This window comes from Salvelinus fontinalis, chromosome 28 (genome assembly GCF_029448725.1).
Source record: "Salvelinus fontinalis isolate EN_2023a chromosome 28, ASM2944872v1, whole genome shotgun sequence".
Lineage (NCBI taxonomy): Eukaryota > Metazoa > Chordata > Actinopteri > Salmoniformes > Salmonidae > Salvelinus > Salvelinus fontinalis.
This window is the reverse complement of record NC_074692.1, coordinates 23545693-23564556: the sequence shown is the minus strand read 5'-3', so window position 1 is coordinate 23564556 and position 18864 is coordinate 23545693. Positions and strand designations below refer to the sequence as shown.

The 18864-nt window shown below is 43.8% G+C and overlaps 1 protein-coding gene across 2 annotated transcripts in view; it reads left to right on the top strand.

The window, feature by feature from the left end:
* LOC129826446 (SET-binding protein-like) overlaps positions 1–18864 on the top strand; it is a 93820-nt gene that overhangs the window by 1359 nt on the left and 73597 nt on the right. For both annotated transcript variants that reach the window (XM_055887186.1, XM_055887185.1), the window contains exon 2: positions 6610–7173. In XM_055887186.1, coding sequence (XP_055743161.1) covers positions 6772–7173 — 402 coding nt within the window. In that variant the 5' untranslated portion in view covers positions 6610–6771. The remainder of the gene's footprint in view (positions 1–6609; positions 7174–18864) is intronic.

Here is an 18864-nt window from a genome sequence, read left to right as displayed (position 1 = left end):
CATTGCGTCCTGTGCCATTAAAGGAGTCCAGACCTCTGAGATGTTCTAGGAGTTGTAGTGTAAGACTATTCATGGTCCCAGTGTGGGTGGTGGTGTGAAGGGTTATACACACATCCTAAAGGCAACTGTAGATTGATGAAATCACTGGAAATACAATATGAGAGCATATCATATTTCTGTCATACTCTGAGAGTGTATAACAACCCATTACACCAAGCGGTGTAAACCTTCAGAGAAGGTCCCATGGTGTTGTAGCCTATAAGGACACTTCCACCCTCCTCTAGGGTGTGTGAGACCCTGCTGGTATGTGACAGAAAGCCAAAGCAAGCAGATTACTGCATCACCAGTCTGTCACAAATGGCCATGATCTAATCTCAGGATGGAGTTACAGTTCACTCTATAATTGGCTAGATATAAGCGCAAAGTAGTCATTTCATAGCAAATTACTTTCCAGTGTCTTTGCGATTCACTGAAACAAGCACCACTTTTTACCATTTGGTACCAGCTAGGTAGTTACTAACTGTGGAGTTGTTCAGAGTAGGTATTGTACGCTGTTACTATAGCAGCTGAAAGAGGACTGTCAAATAGAGCACTCCACTTTAGTGTCAGGGTCAGGGCAGGTATGCTTTGAGCTTACTTCAAGAAACCAGTTACAGGCTAAACCCATCAACCTCTTGCCCCTGGATTATTTCACTGAGTGTATGTTTTATATAATACAGTGTTAACTTGTATGCTCTGGTAGTAGGCTAATTTAAAGTGTGACCCATTAGGGAAATTAGACCAGGCAGATTTGAACCAGTGTATGTGTAGGTGTGTATGTGTAGGCTGTAATTATATGCAGTGCCTTCTGAAAGTATTCCTACCCATTGATGTATTCCACATTTTTTTGTGTTAGAGCCAAAATGTATTAAGTAGATTTTTCTCACACACAATACCTCATAATGACAAAGTGAAAACATGTTTTTAGAATTTTTTGCTTATTTATTAAAAATGTAATACAGAAATGTCTAATTTACATAAATATTCACAACCCTGAGTCAATACTTTGTAGAAACACCTTTGGCAGCGATTAAAGCGGTGAATATTTCTGGGTAAGTCTCAAAGAGCTTTAAACACCTGGATTGTGCAACATTTGCCCGTTATTATTTTCATAATTCTTTGGTTGTTGGTCATTGCTAGACAACCATTTTCAGGTCTTGCAATGGATTTTCAATTAGATTTAAGTCAAAACTGTAACTCGGCCATTCACTGTCTTTTTGGTAAGCAACTGTAGTGTAGATTTGGCCTTGTGTTTTATTATATTATTTATTATTATATTATTATTATTAGAATGCTTAAAAGGCCGCTAACATTTTTATATCGGTTATGGGTATCAGGGTGGAAAATATCGGATACCGGTATCGGGCCAAAAAATGATCGGTGTATCCCTAGGTTGAATACTTATTGACTCAAGACATTTCAGCTTTTCAGTTTATATTCATTTGTACCATTTTAGAAAGACATGATTCCACTTTGACATTGTAGGGTATTGGGTGTAGGCCAGTGACAAAATCTAAGTTTGATCAATTTAAAATTCAGGCTGTAACACAATAAAATGTGGAAAATCGAGGGATGTGAATTCTTTTTGAAGGCGCTGTATCTGATATGTGTGGTGTGGGGCTTCTTGTTGTCATGGCAACTGGAAACATACTGGATGGTGGACTACAGTAGCGTACTAACAGAGGCGCTTACCATTTGGATTTAGTTTGGATTCCTGGAGCAAATTCAAAGCCCATGATGTAGGCAGGCTAACTGTTAGGGCCAGTGTTGGAATCATAGGGGAACCTAGACCAGGGACAGGGCACCCTTTAAGAGTTCATGGGTACTCTCTCTCTCAAATGTGAAAATTGTTAAGGTTGGTCCAGCTGTGATGGTAATTCTGGTTTGAGACCTGAGCCAAAAGCAGACCCATCGACTGTACCTGCCAGTGCATAGGTATTAAGGATACTCATTGTAAAGTGAGACCCAATCGGCTACACTGGCTTTCTCTGCTTGTTTCTTCTAAAACTGAAATGATGTGAAACAGAGGAGAGGAGTGTGGCCAGATCTCCCCTGTCCCCTGTGTTCCCTCTCCTCTGGGTAACACTGGACCCCAGCCAAGACTGGAGAGAGAGAAGATAGGGAGGGAGGGAGGGAGGCAGAAAGATGGGGGAGGGGGGGTAGAGAGAGGGGGAAGAGAAAGAGCTGGTCAGAGGGGCAAGGGAGAGAGGGGGAATAGAGGAAAGAGATCCAAGGACAAATCTAACTGTTGGCGGACTCTGAGCTGCGTATCAGTACAGGAACACATTCTGGCAGAGATGGGGGAGGCAGACAGAAGGGAGAGAGAAGGAGAGTGGGGTGAGGTAGAGATGAGGGGGGTGAGGTAGAGGGAAGGGAGAGAGGGGGTATGGTAGAGGGTTAGGTGTTTTCGCTTACAGCCATTTTGTGTCTCCTGCTGCATTTGAAGTGGTTTAACATTCATCTACTGTCCTACCAGACATGCTCATACAGCAGACTAATGCAGAGCCTCAATGGCAATGTGAATGTTGAGGACCTGTCTGTCCTTTGGTTCTGTGATCAGGGATAGCAGAGTAAGCCATGTCGCACGGATGCCCGCACGCTTGCAAAAACACACACACTCACACACACATACAGGGTTGGGGGGTCTCAGCAGGAGCTCAGACTGCTAAAACATCAGGAACTGCTTTAGTCTATTAGATTAATGCTGGGTGTGTGAATTTATCAGGGGCATTATGCAACCACAGCCACTCAGACCTGTGTTAGCTTACTCTCACATGATGTCCAAGAATGTTTTAACCAGCTCAGTCTCTCTTTGTGTGTGTTATGGGGACAGATCACACCGTATCTTAAAACATGGTTCAACTAGTTAACAGAATCAAGGTTTTTAGCCAGGATACAGTCTCATAGCAGCAGCCAACTGTTAGGGAGCCACTGGTTTATACAGATCAGTCTCTACAGGCAGTTCCATCCTTTTATCCTCATCCACCTATCTCTGATAAAGAGACAGTCGGGAGTAGGGCGAGAGAGAGAGTAGCTGGCATCAGATGTATGAGTCTCTGCAACACTTCTACACCAAAAGACACCAAATCTTCTACAAGAGCAATCATACTCATTCTGTGTGTGTGCACGTACATGCTTGCGGGAGCTATTTCTGAGTCCGCCTAAGGCTGCTGGGTTTGCAGCCTTAAAAGGTTGTGTTTTGGCTGGGCCTCTCTCTCTCTTTCTCCCTCTCTCTATCTTATACCCATATGCACAAGGAAGAAGATCATAGCTTTCATCAAAGTGCTCTTCAAGTACGTGTTGGGAGTAGTAGTTGGTGAAAATGAAAGATTTTAATAGTCTAAATTCTGTCCTATTACTGCCAAAGACTGTCCATTTTCTGAAACTGTATAGTCCAGCGCAGAACGTATTTCAGTAATAGTGACACACACACACACACACACACACACACACACACACACACACACACACACACACACACACACACACACACACACACACACACACACACACACACACACACACACACACACACACACACACACACACACACACACACACACACACACACACACACACACACAGTGAAGGAAAGGCCTTATGCTGGTTAGAGGGAAACTGTGGGTAGAGCTGGCAGCGTTAGGAACATAATAAAGCTATTTATGCAGCCAGTCTGGCCTCTCACAATCACCCTGCTGTCTACACGGCATACAGAGAGGTGTGTGTCTGTGTGCGTGTGAGAGTCTGAGGCTCAGAGCGAGAGAGGCTCAGAAAGGGTCATCCTAACATAAACACAGCCTCATTTCCAGTAACAGAAGCATAGACATTAAATCATAGACCAGTACATAGTGATAGCGCTGACGTCATCCACGTATTCCTATGGAAACCTCCCGATGGCGCATGAAGCTGTAACTATTTGAATTTGAAGCGCACCATATTGCTCAATGTGGTTGAATGGCACCCCAAAAAATTGTAAGGATCATGGTGAAAGTGGCTATAACTAGCAAAGGATCATGGTCGATGTAGTCATTTTCATCCTGCTACGACAAATGTAGCAGTCAGAAAGGATCACTATTTAATTAAATATCTCGATTTGTAACAAACTTTAAAAATAATTCACTGTGGGGATCGAACTTGATAACTATAAACAATTTTTAGAGCCCAAACATCTGCCTAATTTTTTGTTCTGGCGATCGTAATTGACAGGGCAGACCAGGGCTTTTGGCATCGCTAGGTTGCTACTCAGTAGCCGCCCAGCAGACCTTGTGACTTCATGCTCCAGACCGGACACTGAGAGCCTGAACAGAAGTAAATAAGAGCAGGGTTGGTAAAACTATACTCTATTCCATAGGTCTTATTAGTTGTGTATTAATCAACGTCAAGTGTAAAAAAACAATACTTTTTCCTAAGTCTATTCAAAGCTACATGGACATGCAGCTGGAGCTGGAGATGTGGAATCATCTAGCTGTTTGATATGGTTTTGCCTCAGTTGTAAATGTCTTCTTAAGGTCTTGTAAATGATACCATTTAGTGTAGACATAGAGCAGTGTAGAGACTGCTGTGGTGTCCTCCTCAGAGGATCTGGTTGGTCACTGGATTTGTTGCTATGTGGTTGGACTTGGCAGCTGTCCTTGTTTTCCTCTCATTGTTCTAAGGGAGAGTCCTGGTCCATGAACACAGACACATTTGGGGTGGCTTTAACACATGCCTTAGGGCCCAGTCACTGCACACACACATGCACACACACACACACACACACACAAACGGGGGTTTAAAAGATGCCTTTGGGCCGAGTCACAGTCCTGGCATTAGGGAGACCCAACAGAGAGGACCAAACAGGGACATACTGCCAGAGCTGTGTGTCAGCAGACCTGTGTGTGGAAGGCATCTATTTGTGTGTGTGTGTGCGTGCGTGCGTGCGTGCGTGCGTACAATCCTACTCTGATAGTCTGTTGAAACTCTATAGTGTATTATGCTTGTTATCCAAACCCACTGTGAGCAGAGCATTTAAGACCTCCAAGGCCTGTTGGCTAACATGACTACAGGGGATCAGCTGTACAGGACGGGAGGCTGATCCAGGGGCTAACACACACACACATACAGGAGCCTGAAGCACACGCTAACCCAAACCCTAAGTACATAAACTCTCAGTATGAAATGTCCAGATGACAAGTGTAGCTGAGGTTTATTTCAATAAATTCAAATCGTGGATTACAGTTTCTTCTGACCCATAGATTACTTTTAAGGTCCAAAAAAGAGTTAATGTACACAGAACATATCCTTTGAAACAATACAATGTTGTGTTAAACGCGGCTCATGTCGGTGTGAGGGATGGGACTCACAGGAGCTGGAGTGTGAAGTGTACTGTTTGTTTTGGTCGATGTTTTTGTGTGTATTTGTTCATGGAAGAAAAGTGAGTTTGGACATGTGCCTATGTAAGAGTGTGTGTGTGTGTGTTTAGGCTTTGTACATACACATCTCTCAGTTGGATTAGACATGTCTACTGAGAGATGTAATACTGGTGGTAGTCTGACTGGCTCAGTGAGTGACAGGACTTTGTGTGTTTGTGCTGAGTCTGAGACAAACACACCCTCTTCCCTAGAGAGCAGAAATGGCATTATAGGTGGACAACTCTGATCCTCGAGTGCCGGAGTGTCTCTATGCATGCGTGAGTATGTATGTCTGTGTGTGTGTGTGTGTGTGTGTGTGTGTGTGTGTGTGTGTGTGTGTGTGTGTGTGTGTGTGTGTGTGTGTGTGTGTGCGTGCGTGCGTGCGTGCGTGCGTGCGTGCGTGCGTGCGTGTGTGTGTGAAACAGGTCAGACACAGTTTTTTTTCGAGATCAGCTCGTAAACCACATCTGGAAAAATAATGTACCTTCCCCCTCTCCCTCTCAGTCTACGCAATTCCCTCCCTCTGCTGAAGGAGAAAATAAAAAAGAGCCGTCAGCCTTTTCATCTCAATCTGCAGTTTTTGTTCTTGTGTCCTCAGGCTAGCTTCACCCTCCCTTTAGAGAGCTGGAGAGGAATGTCTTCATTTTACATTGAGAAAGAGAGAAAAAATGTGTGTGTGTGTGTGTGTGTGTGTGAAATGTTGTTTACACAGTGTAAAATGCAAATGAGTGTGTATGGCATGCCTGCACAGCTCTCTGCCTGCTCATGCACCAGTCTTAAACTCGGAGACACTAAAGCGTAATTCAGAGTCCACAAACGCAGATAGTCCCGCGGCCCATTGTGACATAGCTATGAGGCTCTGAGACCACCGTCCACGGGGGATGCACAGCCGACCGCTCACCTCCCCAAAATTCCAAACCAACGCAGATCTGCGTGCACGTCCTATATTCATTTGAATGTGTTGACATTTGGAGAAGTTGCTTGAGCTGCACTGTGAATTCCAAAAGTATAAAAAAAAGCCAACAGTTCAATTTTCTAGAACACTGCTGTGCGGACGTGTACACGTTTTGGACTCGTTTTGCAAAAACACACACACGTTTTGGACAAAACCTTTACTGTCACTACAAATTGTATGTTTCAAAGTTTTGATAGTAATTTCTCTCCTCTCCTCTCTCTGTAGTTTGGCCTTGTTGGATTACATGTGTTCCTGTGGGAGAACCAATCCAGAAGCAGTAGCTAACGTTCCTAAGGCAACCCACTCTGACGGACAGCCACTCTCTGCAAACCTATTGGCTAGCTGCCGCTGCTCTCTGGATCCTGACTGGTTCTGGCGGGAGCGTGGATGGAGTCTAGGGATCTGGTTAGCTCAGCCCGACCTAAGGAGGTGGAATTAGGAGGTGGAAGGGCTGAGCCTGAAGAGCAAGAAGAGGAAAGGGCGGGTCTGGGGCCTGCGTTGCGGGGTGATGAGGTCATTGGTGATGTGATGGGTGAGCGCTGGGGGTCCCAGGGGGAAGGGGAGGGGCTAGAGGAGCAGGAGTTCTCCATTAAAGAAGCCAGCTTCCAGGAGGGGAGTCTGAAGCTGAAGATCCAGACCACCAAACGCACCAAGAAGCCCCCCAAGAGTCTAGAGAACTACATCTGTCCCCCGGAGATCCGGATGACCATCAGGCCCCCCTCAGGGGAGGGCCGAGGGGGCCGGCTAGGGGGCCGTGCAGCACAGGACAAGGGACCCCCTAGGAAGAGGGTAAGGATGCCTTTTAGATACGTTACTGGTATGAATACACTGGTGCTAATGTAGCTTTAAATGATGTTGAAGCATTTTGAAATGTTAGTTAGCATTTTAGAGCTGATTGTTTGGTTGTGTTGCCCAAAGAGATGATCAGTAGGGATGTAACAATTCACGGATACGCATCAAATGTTTAAGATGTTCAAATGTTTAAGATGCAAGTGCATCGGTCCAAGGGAATCCAAACCAATCCAAATGAAGCGTGCATCGGTAAGGAAACAGACTCAAACGTTACTAATCTCAAGTTCACTGATGTTTTTTAATCTTATTTTTTTCTGCCTTATTCTGAAAATACCTAATCTGTTGTGACTGAGTTGATGCATCCTCTCCTTCAGGATATCAAACGTTTATGCATGTAACTGCGTATAACATTGATCTACAAATCAGATAATAACTGTGCGCAACGTGCAGGAGACGCAGCTGCTCGCGCCAACGAGAGGTAGGGCTACCCTATCTCTGTTCTAATATACGTAGGCTACATCTGCGTGGCAACTTCAGCATTCAGACGTTTGTAAAATAGCTTTGGCAATATTAAATCACTCCCACTCCATCCACTTACTGAGTTGTTAGGTAGTCAGAACACAAGTAGAACTCTTGACCTTTTCCACATTTTGTTACGTTACAGCCTTATTTTAAAATGGATGAAATAAAACATTTTCCTCAGCAATCTACACACAATACCACATAATGACAAAGCAAAAACATTTTTTTTGATTTTGCAATTTCATAAAAAATATAAAACAATACCTTATTTTTTATCTTGGCCAGGTCGCAGTTGCAAATGAGAACTTGTTCTCAACTAGCCTACCTGGTTAAATAAAGGTTAAATAAAATAAATAAAAAAAATTACAGAAATATTCAGACCCTTTGCTATGAGATTTGAAATTGAGCTCAAGTGCATCCTGTTTCCATTGATCATCCTTGAGATGTTTCTACAACTTGATTGGAGTGGCAAATTCAATTGATTGGACATGATTTGGAAAGGCACACACCTGTCTATATAACATCCCACAGTTGACAGTGCATGTCAGAACACAAACCAAGCCATGAGGTCGAAGGAAATGTCCGTAGAGCTCCGAGACAGGATTGTGTCGAGGGGAAGGGTACCAGAACATTTCTGCAGCATTGAAGGTCCCCAAGAACACCAAGACTCTTCATTTTAATCTGCTATACAATGTTCCCTCTAAGCTGCGTGACTGCCACGCAGAAGAAATATCAGCAAAATGAACTTCACTTACATTTTTTGATTTTTCCCCGTTAGTTATGTTTCCCTTTACTGTGGGAAATGTGATCGATTCACTGCAATATTAGCCACTTTCAATGCCACATGCCGAAACAAAACGAGCTATGCAAGACTTAGTATGCAAAACTAAGTATGCAATAGATTTTGTTGTAGGCAGAACGCTTTGAGGTAGGATTCTATTACATTGACAGGCACGACTGAGGCCCATACGCTACTCAGACCGGTACGCCATAACCAATCAGAGCTGTAGTAGGCCTATATGCAAATAGACCATTGCCATATATGAGGTCTGTGGACTGTTTTTACAGCATGAGCGGTCGTGAGTAGATGCGCTTGTTTTAAGATCAAAGCGAGAGCAACATGTCGTGACGTGTACATTTGTTCATATCCTTTGCTAGTTAGAGAGTTATTAGCCCAGTTATAGATCATTTGTTGTCAGCAATGGGGGAGTGATTGCTTACTACATTTCTAGACATCTTTGAAAAGTGAGTCAGACAAATTATTTTTTTGTCTTTTGAGACAGGCTTGAATAAGCTAAGTAGTCAATATGCAGAGGGTAATGTAATTTGTCTGATGGTAATAATGATGCATTTTATTTTGTGAAGTAGTTTCTTGCATCAAACAACACAACAACATTTTCAGTCACCTTGTCTGAAGGACATGTGGATGAACAGGTTAATGTCAAGCCCTGCATGTTTTTTCAAAGGTCTCATGGATTGTAGGCCTATATTGAACACCACACATTGGCTGCTACTGTAGGCTGAATGATAGAACAGCTATTTCCATGTTAAAATATTATGGGATGCATTTTCTCCATTGTTTTTGATGGTAGGCCACTGGTAGGTCTACATTTTGATCAAATAGTAGCCTACTTGACTACTGTTAAAACTGACTTAAAGCGGGTAAAACGTCAGTGTTCACAGTAAACGTGTGCCGGAAGGTACACAGAATTTTCACAACGTTCAAGTTTGTGCTCAGCAGACCTGAAATTTTACTCAGTTTTGAAAAACATATCATATCGAATTGAACCTAATCACATCGGTTCGTTCCACTAATCGAATCGTTTCGAACTAAAAGTCTCATTCCTGCATCGTATCGGAGCCCATGTATCTAGATGCTTATCAAATTGTGCTTGTAAGGAGAGATCCCATCCTTATTGATCAGATCAGATTCTGATAGTTAAACATAGTTTAAAATATGTTGTTAAATAGTTGTACTGTAAATGTCCTTTAAACGTTAGCTGTGTTGGATTGACTGTTTGAGGGTTTTCTTGTGTGATGAATTTGGCTCTCGTCTGCTGTTGCCTATAGCAACTGAGAAGGTAAGTTTATGTTGATGGATATGTTCTGATTGTATAGCTATTGTTATTTTTTATTTAACTAGGCAAGTCAGTTAAGAACAAATTCTTATTTACAATGATGGCCTCCTGTGGGGACAGGGGCTGGGATTAAAAATATAGGACAAAACACACATCATGACAAGAGAGAACACAAGACTACATAAAGAGAGACCTAAGGCAGCAACACAGGACAACACAGTATGGTAGCAACACAACATGACAACAACATGGTGGCAGCACAAAACATGGTACAAACATTATTGGGCACAGACAACAGCACGAAGGGCAAGCAGGTAGAGACAACAATACATCATGCAAAGCAGCCACAACTGCCAGTAAGAGTGTCCATGATTTGAGTCTTATTGTGGGTGTATATAGATAGATATATTCTGGGTTGATTGTCCATGTCTTAACAAACTTCCATAGACCGAAAGTTTGAGGAGTAAGTAATTGATAGAAAGACCAGTATTGCTGTTTAAATGAGATACCATCACCCCCCTACAACACCACCTAATGGGTTTGGGTTTTCTGGGGTTTCTGACAGTGTGTGTATAAATACATTTTTGTGTGTGTGTGTGTGGCAGTCTCTTCTAGAGTCATTAACCTGTGTTGACTTGCTGTGTGCTCAGCTCTTCTCATACACTATGCAGCTTGCTGTGTGTGTGTGTGTGTGTGTGTGTGTGTGTGTGTGTGTGTGTGTGTGTGTGTGTGTGTGTGTGTGTGTGTGTGTGTGTGTGTTTGTTCCTTTCATACACCCAGCACCTCACTGACTCGTTCTTTTCCCTGGAGAGCAGCCATCTTGTACCCAAGCATCTCATTATGTGAGCAGTATTGAGTGTGTGTGTGTGTGTGTACTAGTACAGAAGGGAATGGATCTTAGGTAATCTGTATATCTCTCCCTCTCGCTCTCAGCTCTCTCTCAGTAGCTCCTTTGCTTCCTTGGTTACAATACATAGGGTCGAAGTTTATATGTAATTGAAACCGGTCATTCAGGGGCACACACACACACACACACACACACACACACACACACACACACACACACACACACACACACACACACACACACACACACACACACACACACTGATCCTCAACACAGGGGCCCCACAAGGGTGCGTACTCAGCCCTCTCCTGTACTCCCTGTTCATCCATGGCCACACACGCCTCCAACTCAATCATCAAGTTTGCAGACGACACAACCATAGTAGGCCTGATTACCAACGATGACGAGACAGCCTACAGGGAGGAGGAGAGGTCCCTGGCAGAGTGGTGCCAGGAAAATAACCTCAACGTCAACAAAACAAAGGAACTGATCGTGGACTTCAGGAAACAGCAGAGGGTGCACACCCCTATCCATATTGACGGGACCGCAGTGGAGAAGGTGGAAAGCTTCAAGTTCCTCGGCGTACACATCACTGACGATCTGAAATGGTCCACCCACACAGGCAGTGTGGTGAAGAAGGTGCAACAGCGCCTCAACTGAAGAAATTTGGTTTGGCCCGTAAGACCCTCACAAACTTTTACAGATGCACAATTGAGAGCATCCCATCGAGCTGTATCACTGCCTGGTACAGCAACTTCATCGCCCACAACCGCAGGGCTCTCCAGAGCGTGGTGCGGTCTGCCCAACGCATCACTGAGGGCACACTGCCTTCCCTCCAGGACACCTACAGCATCCGATGTCACAGGAAGGCCAAAAAGACATCAAGGACATCAATCACCCGAGCCACGTCCTGTTTACCCCGCTACCATCCAGAAGGCGAGGTCAGTACAGGTGCATCAAAGCTGGGACCGAGAGACTGAAAAACAGCTTCTATATCAAGGCCATCAGACTGTTAAATAGCCATCACTAGCCGGCTACCACCCGGTTACTCAACCCTGCACCTTAGAGGCTGCTGCCCTATGTACATAGACATGGAATCACTGGCCACTTCAAATAATGGAACACTAGTCACTTTAATAATGTTTACATACTGCTTTACTCATCTCATATGTATATACTGTATTCTATTCTAATGTATTTTAGTCAATTCCACACTGACATTGCTCGTCCTAATATTTATATATTTCTTAATTCCATTCTTTTACTTTTAGATTTGTGTCTATTGTTGTGAATTGTTAGATTTTACTGCACTGTTGGAGCCAGGAACACAAGCATTTCGCTACACCCGCAATAACATCTGCTAAATATGTGTATGTGACCAATAACATTTGATTTTGAATAGAGCTGACATCAACCACTGACAGCTGGCCTCTGCTCTCCATTTGTGGTCACAGACCTCTCTCTCTCTCCTCCGTCTCTCCTCTAATGAAATCAGCACGTGGCCTCTGCTGTCACTCTAACCCTCCTCCTCTCTCACACAGCCACCTTTACAGTTTTGTGTCACAGTAGTGCTCTGTGTGATGTCTGTTCAGGTCCCTAGGGGTGTAGTGTTTGCAGTGTGTGTGTGTGTGTGTTTAGAGCAAACTTGCACTTTGACCCTCTGATCCAGAGCGATCTCCCTCTCATCCTGTCTGTCTCTCTGCTAAGATTGGAAGTTGCTGCCGTGGTGTCAGGGACAGGAGTGAGCATGCTCACTAACTGGGTTGCGGTGGGTTGTTGTCATCTTCTCCCCCTCTCTCTCTCCTTACCTCTAGTCTATTCCACTATTTCTCCCTTCCCTCTCTTTTTCATATTCTCCTTTCTCCTCTATCCCTCCATTCAGCTATTAGCTATCAGTGTAATAGAGACTGGTCCTGTGTGTGTGTGTAAGAGAGGCAGTTTGGGGCTGCCCTCTCTCTTTCTCTCTCTCTCCCTCCCTCCCTCTTTCTTTCTTTCTCTCTCTGTGTCTCTATCTCACCAACTACCTCTCTCTTTATATCTTTCCCTGTCTCTCTCTTTCATCTCTCTGTTGTGAAGTGGCAGATGGTGACAGAGAGTAGAGGAGAGGCCAGAACGTGAGCCATAGAGCGAGGGGGGAGACGGGCATATGGAGAACCTGGTTAAGGGGCCCCTTCAGGGCGGGAGGTGTGTATGAGGGGGAGGGTAGGGGGGAGGAGAGAGAAATAATTATTATCAGATACACAGTCATCACAGTGCACAGTAAGTGATGTGGTGTATGTTCTGTCACACAAACCAGTAAATGGTGTGTGTGTGTGTTAGTAGTGGAAGATGAATGTGTGTGTTCTGGTATAATGAACCTTGGGTCAACCCCTGCATCACTCTCCCTGACACATTCAGTTAGCAGTCCAACACACACACACAGAGCCGGGATTGTGGTCAGAGTGTGTGTGCCAGATTTAGCTGTTAATCCATCTCACTATCTGTGGACAGAGATAAGGAGAAGCTGTTAAAGCAGTCCAGTCTGTCTTTGTGTGTGTGTGTGTGTGTGTCTCTCTCTCTCTCCTTGTGGGTGTGTATTTTGAGTGCCTAAGTGTGTCCTGGCTTTGGACATAAACACTTATCTCGCCTCGGCAGCCTCTATGCTTGGTGGTCCCCTGAGCACTGTGTGTTTGTGTGTGTGTGTGTGTGTGTGTGTGTGTGTGTGTGTGTGTGTGTGTGTGTGTGTGTGTGTGTGTGTGTGTGTGTGTGTGTGTGTGTGTGTGTGTGTGTGTGTGTGTGTGTGTGTTGTGCTTTTTGATGTGTGAATTTATCCCAGGCTTGGGTGGCGGTTGGTGACCTGAGGGATTTGATGAGTTCATAAAAGCTGTGTGTGTTACTTAAGAAATGTAAATGAGCTGTTGGCTGTACCCTGGGCAGTGTTTTCCAGCCTGTCTTTTATCAAATCAAATCAGATTTTATTGGTCACACCCACGTTTAGCAAACATTTCTGCCAACGGTCAAACCTGTGTACCGGCCGGTCTCTTCATGTGTTCTAGCCTGTAGACCAGGGTTCCCCAACTGTAGGCTGTGATTTTATTTGGCCCCCCAAGTTTTCTGACCAAATAAAATATGCATTTGAAGTCGGAAGTTTACATACACTTAGGTTAGGGTCATTAAAACTTGTTTTTCAACCACTCCACAAATTTCTTGTTCACAAACTATAGTTTTGGCAAGTCGGTTAGTACATATACTTTGTGCATGACACAAGTAATTTTCCCAACAATTGTTTACAGACAGATTATTTCACTTATCATTCACTGTATCACAATTACATACACTAAGTTGACTGTGCCTTTAAACAGCTTGGAAAATTCCAGAAAATGATGTCATGGCTTTAGAAGCTTCTGATAGGCTAATTGACATAATTTGAGTCAATTGGAGGTGTACCTGTGGATGTATTTCAAGGCCTACCTTCAAACACAGTGCCTCTTTGCTTGACATCATGGGAAAATCAAAAGAAATCAGCCAAGACCTCAGAAATATTGTAGACCTCCACAAGTCTGGTTCATCCTTGGGAGCAATTTCCAAACACCTGAAAGTACCACGTTCATCTGAACAAACAATAGTACGCAAGTATAAACACCATGGGACCACGCAGTCATCATACCCCTCGGGAAGGAGACGCGTTCTGTCTCCTAGAGATTAACGTACTTTTGTGCGAAAAGTGCAAATCAATCCCAGAACAACAGCAAAGGACCTCGTGAAGATGCTGGAGGTATCTATATCCACAGTAAAACGAGTCCTATATCGACATAACCTGAAAGGCTGCTCAGCAAGGAAGAAGCCACTGCTCCAAAACCGCCATAAAAAAAGCCAGACTACGGTTTGCAACTGCACATGAGGACAAAGATTGTACTTTTTGGAGAAATGTCCTCTGGTCTGATGAAACAAAAATAAAACTGTTTGCCCATAATGACCATTGTTATGTTTGGAGGAAAAAAGGGGATGCTTGCAAGCCGCAGAACACCATCCCAACCGTGAAGCACGGGGGTGGTAGCATCATGTTGTGGGGGTGCTTTGGTTCAGGAGGGTCTGGTGCACTTCACAAAATAGATGGGATCATGAAGCAGGAAAGTATGTGGATATATTGAAGCAACATCTCAAGACATCAGTCAGGAAGTTAAAGACTGGTCGCAAATGGGTCTTCCAAATGGACAATGACCCCAAGCATACTTCCAAAGTTGTGGCAAAATGGCCTAACCTGTTAGGCTGGCTGTCCCGACATCGGTACACTTATGACAACATCCAGCTCAATTGCAGGGTGCGAAATTCAAAATCTATTTTTTTTTTATATTTAACTTTCACACATTAACAAGTCCAATACAGCATTTGAAAGATAAACATCTTGTTAATCCAGCCAACGTGTCCGATTTTTAAAATGTTTTACAGCAAAAACACCACGTATATTTATGTTAGTTCACCACCAAATACAAAAGAGGACAGACATTTTTCACAGCACAGGTAGCATGCACAAAGCCAACCTAACTAACCAAGATCCAACCAAACAAACCTAGAAACAACTTCCTCAGATGACAGTCCTATAACATGTTACACAATAAATCTATATTTTGTTCAAAAAATGTGCATATTTGAGCTATAAATCAGTTTTACATTGATGCTACCATCATAGCTACAGTCAGAAATAGCACGGGAGTAGCCAGAGTAAATACAGACACCAACGTCAACTACCTAATTACTCATCATAAAACATTTCAGAAAAATATATGGTGTATAGCAAAATGAAAGACAAAGATCTTGTGAATACAGACAATATTTCCGATTTTTTAAGTGTTTTACAGCGAAAACACAATATATCGTTATATTAGCTTACTGCAATGGCTAACACACAACAGCATTGATTCCAAGTAATCGGTAGCGATAGCACAGCTCGACAGATATATGAAATAGCATCCCAAATTGGGTCCTTATCTTTGTTGATCTTCCATCAGAATGTTGTAAAGGGGTCCATTGTCCAGAACCGTCTTTGTTTGGATCCAGAACGAACTATTTCCCTCTTGAATTAGCAAGCACACTGGCCGTGCGGCGCTAACCTCTCCTTCTTGAAAAAATTCTTCCAACGCATCACGTCTAAAGTCCCGAATAAATTTCAATAATATAATTAAACTATATTGAAAAAACATACTTTAGGATGATATTGTGACATGTATCAAGTAAAATCGAAGCCGGAGATCATATTCACCTATAACGACGGTTTTCCAGGAGGCAATTCCAGGTCCAACTTCGCGCCTTCGAAAAAAATAATAATGGCGGACCTCTCACTCCAAGAGGATGTATTCAATCCCAAAACGAGATAATCAAGTAATTTCTGCTCTCACTTCCGCTTGACACCCAGGGGAAGGCGTATGATGTGTTTCTATAGTCCCAAGTGACATGCCCTTTTATAGACAAGCTCTTGAAAAAAGACCTCGCATTTGGAAATCTCACTTCCGGATAGGAAATGGGCTGCAGAAATAGTTCTGGTTCACTTAGAGAAATAATTCAAACGGTTTAAGAAACTAGAGAGTGTTTTCTATCCAATAGTAATGATAATATGCATATTGTACGAGCAAGAATTGAGTAGGAGGCCGTTTGAAATGGCCACCTCTTTCCAGGTTACTCAATGCTGCCCCTTGCAGCCATAAGAAGTTTTAAGGACAACAAAGTCAAGGTATTGGAGTGGCCATCACAAAGCCCTGACCTCAATCCCATTGAAAATTTGTGAGTAGAACTGAGGCCTACAAACCTGACTCAGTTACACCAGCTCTGTCAGGAGGAATGGGCCAAAATTCACCCAACTTATTGTGGGAAGCTTGTGGAAGGCTACCTGAAACATTTGACCCAAGTTAAACAATTTAAAGGCAATGCTACCAAATACTAATTGACTGTATGTAAACTTCTGACCCACTGGGAATATGCTAAAAGAAATAAAAGCTGAAGTAAATAATTCTCTCTACTATTATTCTGACATTTCACATTCTTAAAATAAAGTGGTGACCCTAACTGACCCAAAACAGGGAATTTCTACTAGGATTAAATGTCAGGAATTGTGAAAGACTGAGTTTAAATGTATTTGGCTAAGGTGTATGTAAACTTCTGACATCAAAACTAAATGTTTTGATGTTTGACACCAGCAAATCAGCTCCAAGTGATTTTAATGTTGGAAATCTGTTCCAAAGTATTCCCACACATAAAAGAGAGATACAGTATACACTATATATACAAAAGTATGTGTACACCCCTTCAAATGAGTTGATTTGGTTATTTCAGCTCTACCCGTAGCTGACAGATCAAGCACACAGCCATGCAATCTCCATAGACAAACAGTGGCAGTGGAATGACCTTAATGAAGAGCTCAGTAACTTTCAACGTGGCTCCGTCATAGGATGCCACCTTTCCAACATGTCATTTCTGCCCTGCTAGAGCTGCCCTGTTCAACTGTAAGTGCTGTTACTGGGATGTGGAAACGACTAGAGCAACTACGGCTCAGCCGCAAAGTGGTAGGCCACACGAGCTCACAGAACAAGACCACTGAGTGCTGAAGCACGTATCGTGTAAGATCGTCTGTCCTCGGTTGCAACACTCACAACCGAGTTACAGACTGCCACTGGAAGCAATGTCAGCACAATAACTTTTTGTCGGGAGCTTCACGAAATAGGTTTCAATGGCCGAGCAGCCGCACACAAGCCTAAGATCACCATGCGCAATGCCAAGCATCGGCTCTAGTGGGGTAAAGCCTGCTGCCATTAGACTCTGGAAATGTGTTCTCTGGAGTGATGAATCACTCTTCATCCGGCAGTTCGACAGACGAATCTAGGTTTGGCGGATTTCCCTAAGAACACTACCTGCCCCAATGAAAAGTGCCAACTGTAAAGTTGAATAATGGTCTGGGGCTGTTTTTCATGGTTTGGGCTAGGCTCCTTAGTTCCAGTGAAGGGGAATCTTAACGGTACACCATACAATGACATTCAAGATGATTCTGTGCTTCCAACCTTGTGGCAACAGTTTGGGAAAGGCCTTTTCCTGTTTCAGCACGACAATGCCCCCATGCACAAATTGAGGTCCATACAGAAATGGTTTGTTTTGCGATCGGTGTGCAAGAACTTTATTGGCCTGCACAGAGCCCTGACCTCAACCCCATCAAACAACTTTGGGATGAATTGGAACACCGACTGCGAGCCAGGTCTAGTCACCCAACATCAGTGCCCGACCTCACTAATGCTCGTGGCTGAATGGAAGCAAGTCCCCATAGCAATGTTCCAACATATATTGGAAAGCCTTCCCAGAACAATGGAGGCTGTTATAGCAGCAAAGGGGGGACCAACTCAATATTAATGGACATCATTTTGGTTGGAATGAGATGTTGGAGGAGCAGGTGTCCACATACTTTTGATCATGTAGTGTATGTGATCATATACAAATGTAAGCAGAGTTTGAAATTATTATGTTTAAGTCAAATGTTATATCTGTTTGTCCTTCTTGCGGTCAATTTGCGATTGACAAATTATTTGTAATTAGGTTCCAGCCCCTTACCATCCGCTCAAGAAAGAATTGGCCCGCAGCTGAATCTAGTTGATGATCCCTGATATAGAGGAGCACTTCTCTGTGTGAGGGAGGGGGGTGGGGCCAGAGTTGTGTGTGTGTTTCGGGGGGGGGGGGGGGTCTGAGTGATTTACCATCAGAGAAACACCAGCTGTCCATCTGTGTTTACCCCACCCCCCTCTACCTCACATACACACTTCCCTGCTCTTCTGAGCGGATGTATGACCGTGCAAAATGGCCAAAACAACGTTTTATACACGCACACACACACACATACAAACACAAACGCTTCTGCTTCCTAATCCGAACTGCTGGTGCTGCAGTGCATAACCTCAAATGGAAGGAACGACTGCAAGGTCACTCCCCCCCCACACACACACACACACTGGTAGGCTGGCTGCACAGAGGCGAGGCGAGGTGAACTCTGACCCTGCCTGACCTTCTGGGGTCGCAGAGACAAGAGCAGGCTGGGGAATGTTGACTAGACCAATAGTGTGTCTTTATGTGAAGGAGTCAGGGTTGAGACAACAGCAGTCTGGCCTGGCGTCCACTCCCTCAGCTGTCTTGCCCTGAGGGATGGACTATGTGTATTAGGGCTGTGATGATACCAGTTAGACAATATTTTTGCCATGGCAAATAAAGAAAACACAAAGCAGACAAAAC